This window comes from Nicrophorus vespilloides, unplaced genomic scaffold (genome assembly GCF_001412225.1).
Source record: "Nicrophorus vespilloides isolate i.1.1-1 unplaced genomic scaffold, Nicve_v1.0, whole genome shotgun sequence".
NCBI lineage: Eukaryota > Metazoa > Arthropoda > Insecta > Coleoptera > Silphidae > Nicrophorus > Nicrophorus vespilloides.
The window spans coordinates 2498-6916 of NW_017099923.1; the positions used below are offsets into that span (position 1 = coordinate 2498).

At 39.5% G+C, this 4419-nt stretch overlaps 2 protein-coding genes across 2 annotated transcripts; both read left to right on the plus strand.

Moving 5' to 3' along the window:
• Positions 1–237: 237 nt before the first annotated feature.
• On the plus strand, positions 238–1166 carry LOC108566082. Its single transcript, XM_017925798.1, has 2 exons — positions 238–276; positions 334–1166. Exons 1-2 carry the CDS (start codon positions 238–240, stop codon positions 1129–1131), a joined length of 837 nt encoding a protein of 278 aa, XP_017781287.1. The 3' UTR covers positions 1132–1166.
• Positions 1167–1839: 673 nt separating this feature from the next.
• Positions 1840–2992, plus strand: LOC108566083. The gene is made up of 2 exons (XM_017925799.1): positions 1840–1881; positions 1973–2992. The coding sequence occupies exons 1-2, from the start codon at positions 1840–1842 to the stop codon at positions 2990–2992; spliced, it is 1062 nt and encodes a 353-aa protein (XP_017781288.1).
• Positions 2993–4419: the final 1427 nt, after the last annotated feature.

Here is a 4419-nt window from a genome sequence, read left to right on the forward strand (position 1 = left end):
ATCAACCAATTAAACAGTTTTTGAATTGCTTTAGAAAATTGATTTATTGAACCTTTTGCTACGTTTGTTTGATGTGATTTCGTAAAGAATGGAATGGAAAATCCATTGTTCTAACTGGATATTTGATTTGCTTTGCACTCATTAAACTGAGATTAATTTGAGAAAACAATGGAATTGGGTCTGTATATAAGGCGGAAATATTTTTGCTTATTTTAGTGCATTACTTCTCAATCCGAAATGGGATCCTTCTGGTTCACGTGCGCTTTCCTCTCGGTTGTAAGTCTATTGGTGAAGATGAAGATTTGCATTAACATGTTTATTTAATATGTATAGGTTTGTCTTTTTGCTGTTGGCGCAGCAGAAGAGCTGACGGAATCCCAGAAAAGATTCACCGAAGTCGCAGCGATCCTCATCGACAACAACTACGCTGTGTGCGTCGAGATCAATCTTAAGGATGTTACGGATGAGAACGTTTTGGAAAGCGAGAAGACTAAATGCAGATTGACGACGCTCGAAGATCTCGAAGTTCTGAAAGCGCAATTCGCGAATCTGCAGCCGGATCACGAGGCGGAATTCACGCAACTCTTCGAGAAGACTAAAGAAAGTATTGATAATAAATTCAAGGGGGCTAATAGGAAGGGTCTCATCACGAATTTGATTGGCGGCGTCAGGAATCTGGTGGACACGGCTCTGATTAAACCGACGAAACTTGGTTTGTTGATCATAGATGATATCTGGAAGGCTTTCGTTCCCAAATTGCAGAGACCGCTCGTGACGAAGGTCGATGATAAATTCCGTGGATACGCGCAGAAAGAGTCCGGAGATCCGATCATCATCGTCGGTGATAAAGTCGAGTGCGATGCGACTTATGTGGTCGCCTTCCGCGATGCCCTGCAGGATCTCATTTCTGACTCTCTGGAAAGGTACATCCTGAAGAAGGGTCGCAAGGCTCGCGATCCCAAGAACATAGCGAAGGAGAAGGAGTACATCTTGCTGAAGGTGGATGTCTTCAAGAAGGAAACCATTGATAAACTGACTATCTGCGAAGGATTGGTCGTTGGCATTCAATCGATTGAGGACAATCTCGAGAAAGAGCTACAGTCGATCATTGAGAAAGCTGTCTTCTTGTAAATACAACAATTAAACGAAATTCGAATTTAAACGAACACAACACAAATCGAATGAAACATTCTGAATTAATGTAATTTTTATATACTAACATTAGAAACTTAGGAATCGAGCATTATTTGTTCATATTAACAAACTTTGTAATTTTAAACCTGTAATTTTAATAAATATCCAGCAAGAAAATGAGTTAATTCTTAAACATATTTTTTACCTATTTTGATTACATCTTTTAAACAAGTAATTTCAAAATCCATAAAATTTACTTTCAATTAAATACATTTAGACACTTTAAATGTTTGCATTAATTCAGTTCTATTCAATTTTCTTGAGTAAATTTTTCAAAAACTAAAAAAAAGTACTAAAAAATGTTTCAGTTTTCAATTCCTAAACGCAAAATTTAATTATGTTAATGAGATCAGAATACCCGAGAAGCTTAAAGTGTTATGTAATTAATGTAAATGTTAATGGAATAAATTGAAAATCTTTGCTATGATTATGTGTTTAATGAAATTATTTAGTTGAATTAACGGTCAGTAATGAAAAAAATATGTTTTTTTTTTATGAGGTATGAAATTTCAATATAAATTGACTTTGCGTCTGAGGAAGTTTAATTGCGAGCAGCAACAATGGAGCAATTTTTCGGAGAGCGGAGATCGCCTATAAAACTCTGAAACATTTAATTTCCACTTAATTAAGTCTTTGCTTGCCATCATGAGGGGTGGTCGATGCCGTTTCGTAGTGGTCGTCGCATCTGTAAGTGTTCATACAAAAAAAAAAATAGTAATAAGTTTAGGGATTTTTTGTATCAAGTTTATGATTATTTTTTTCTTTTCGCTTTTCGCAGATACTGATCGCGGTTGCGAGGTCTACGGAAGTGCCGTGCAATGAGATGATTCCAGATGGTTTGAAGAAGTCGATCGATTACGTGACGAACGCGAATTACGAGGCGCTGCAATTGCAGCTGGAGAATGAGACTGATGAGACGAAGATCCGAAATTCGAAAGACAATTATCTGACGGAAACGAAGAAGGCGATAGATTTACTGAACAGTCAGTACACGGAGGATTGTCCTGAGTTGTCAGCAGCTGTGGATGTGCAGACGCAAGAGGCACTGGAGCAGATGGCGAAACGTATCGGTGAGAATCCGCCTGCTTCCAGGAGGTTCCTCTTCGACCTCAACTTAGGTGTCCGCGATAGGGTCAACTCGTTCCTGAACTTCGGTCGTCAGCCGAACGTCGCCGATTCTTTGAACGTTCCCAATCTGAACGTGGTTCAAGACGTGCAGATCAGACCACCGGCGCGGGTCATCCAACAGCAGCCGCAGACCATCATACAGCAAGCTCCACCGCAGACCATCATACAGCAAGCTCCGCCGCCGACCATCATACAGCAGCAACCGCAGCAGGTGATCATCCAGCAACCGCCGCAGACGATCGTGCAGGCCGCTCCGGCTCCGTACATCGTGCAAGGACGAGCTCCGCCGAAGATCGTCAGACCGTACGTCAACAAACTGCCCAGCAATTTCCGTGGTTACGCAAGAGATCTGAACGGAAGTCCGGTGATCATCGTCGATCCGAAGTACCAGTGCGACGCGAACTACGTGACCAGTTACAGGGAGGCGATGCGCGACTTCGTTTCCGACTCGGTGGACAACTTCGTCGACGAGTACGGCTACAGATCGCGCGATTCCTACGAGCAATACAAATTCAAGAAGATCTTAGCCGAAGAGGTCCGTCGTTTCACCACTTCAACGCTGCAGAAGCTTAAACCTTGCCACGGCCTCTACATCTCCATCGAGGCCATCTACAACGAATTCGATGATAAACTCGACGACCTCATCGATAATCTCTTAAACAAACTCTAAACCAGAACCAACCCATAGACTTATAACAATTATAATTAAATCAATAAATAATTTAATTATACCATCATTCCTTCAATCTCAACCCCACAAAAAATACACAACAATTCCAAAAGCTTAAGAAATATTTCAACATTAAGAAACTAAATATTATTAAAGATGTTTAAAGATATAATCAAATGAAAACTGATTGATTGAAAAAATAATATTTATAATTTGTTTTTTTTCTTTATTGGACAACAATATAGGAATTCAAGAAAACTACAAATTTCTTTGATTTTCAATTTAACATAACAAACGAATCTAATAAATATTTTCTTCGTTTATGCGACCGAGACAAAAAACGAACTCCATCGGGACAAGCAGCGGCGTCTTCTTCATATGCAGATGCCTCTGATCGACGCATCGCACCAGCTCTTCGCGGAATCCGGCGATATCGTGTTCATCGTGAACGGCCACCTTCAGGCATTCCCCTGGTACCTCGAGCACCTCGAAATTCCTGTACCGCAGACCGCGCGACAGATCGAAAGAGTCCAAACATTCGGATCCATCGATGTAGCCGAAGATTTCGCGCATCAGTCTCGTATCTACTGTACCGAAGATCCTCAGTAGATCATCCTTGAATGCTGCGAATTTCGCTTTCAAATTGGAACTCAGACCGAGAACGGCTACTGTCTGCAGCAGCGTCAGCGTCACGGCAACACGAAGCAGCAGCATCTTTGCTCTCGGACTAACGTACATTTTTTTTTTTCAAAGACTATTATGGTCGTGCGATTTGGATAAGGTTAACAATGGAACAATGAAGCTATAATCTCTTATCGAAAAACCAATTGGCCGTGTTTTCAATTAACTTCTATCGGCGTGTTTACGTAATCTGGTAATAGTTGTTTTCGTGTCGTCGTCCGTTTTGGGAAAACTACCGAAGATTCTTCGTTTCTACGCTGCACCTGTTTTTCGAGTCTAATCCATCCAGTGCAGTGATGCAACGCAACCTGCAACCTTTCCAGAATCAACGCCCCCTTTTGACGGCAAATTACCCTCAACGCCCACTTGCTAGACCCCCGACTTCTTTCCCGAACACTATATAATATATGACTAGGTAATATATACATATTACCTAGTTATAGTCATTAAGAAAATAATAAGAGTTACAAGTTTTTTTTTTCTTATCTCTTCTTTTAACAATAGAATATTAAAATTTCACTACCTTTTTTTCACATATGTTACTAATTGCAACTTATAATTTGCAGTTAATATTTCCATCAATCAATGATTATAAAACTTAATTAACAAAAATAAATCTTAAATAATTATGAATAAAGTTAAGAAAAATACTTAACACTCTATAATATATGACTAGGTAATATATAGATATTACCTAGTTATAGTCATTAAGAAAATAATAAGAGTTACAAGTTTTTTTTTCTTAT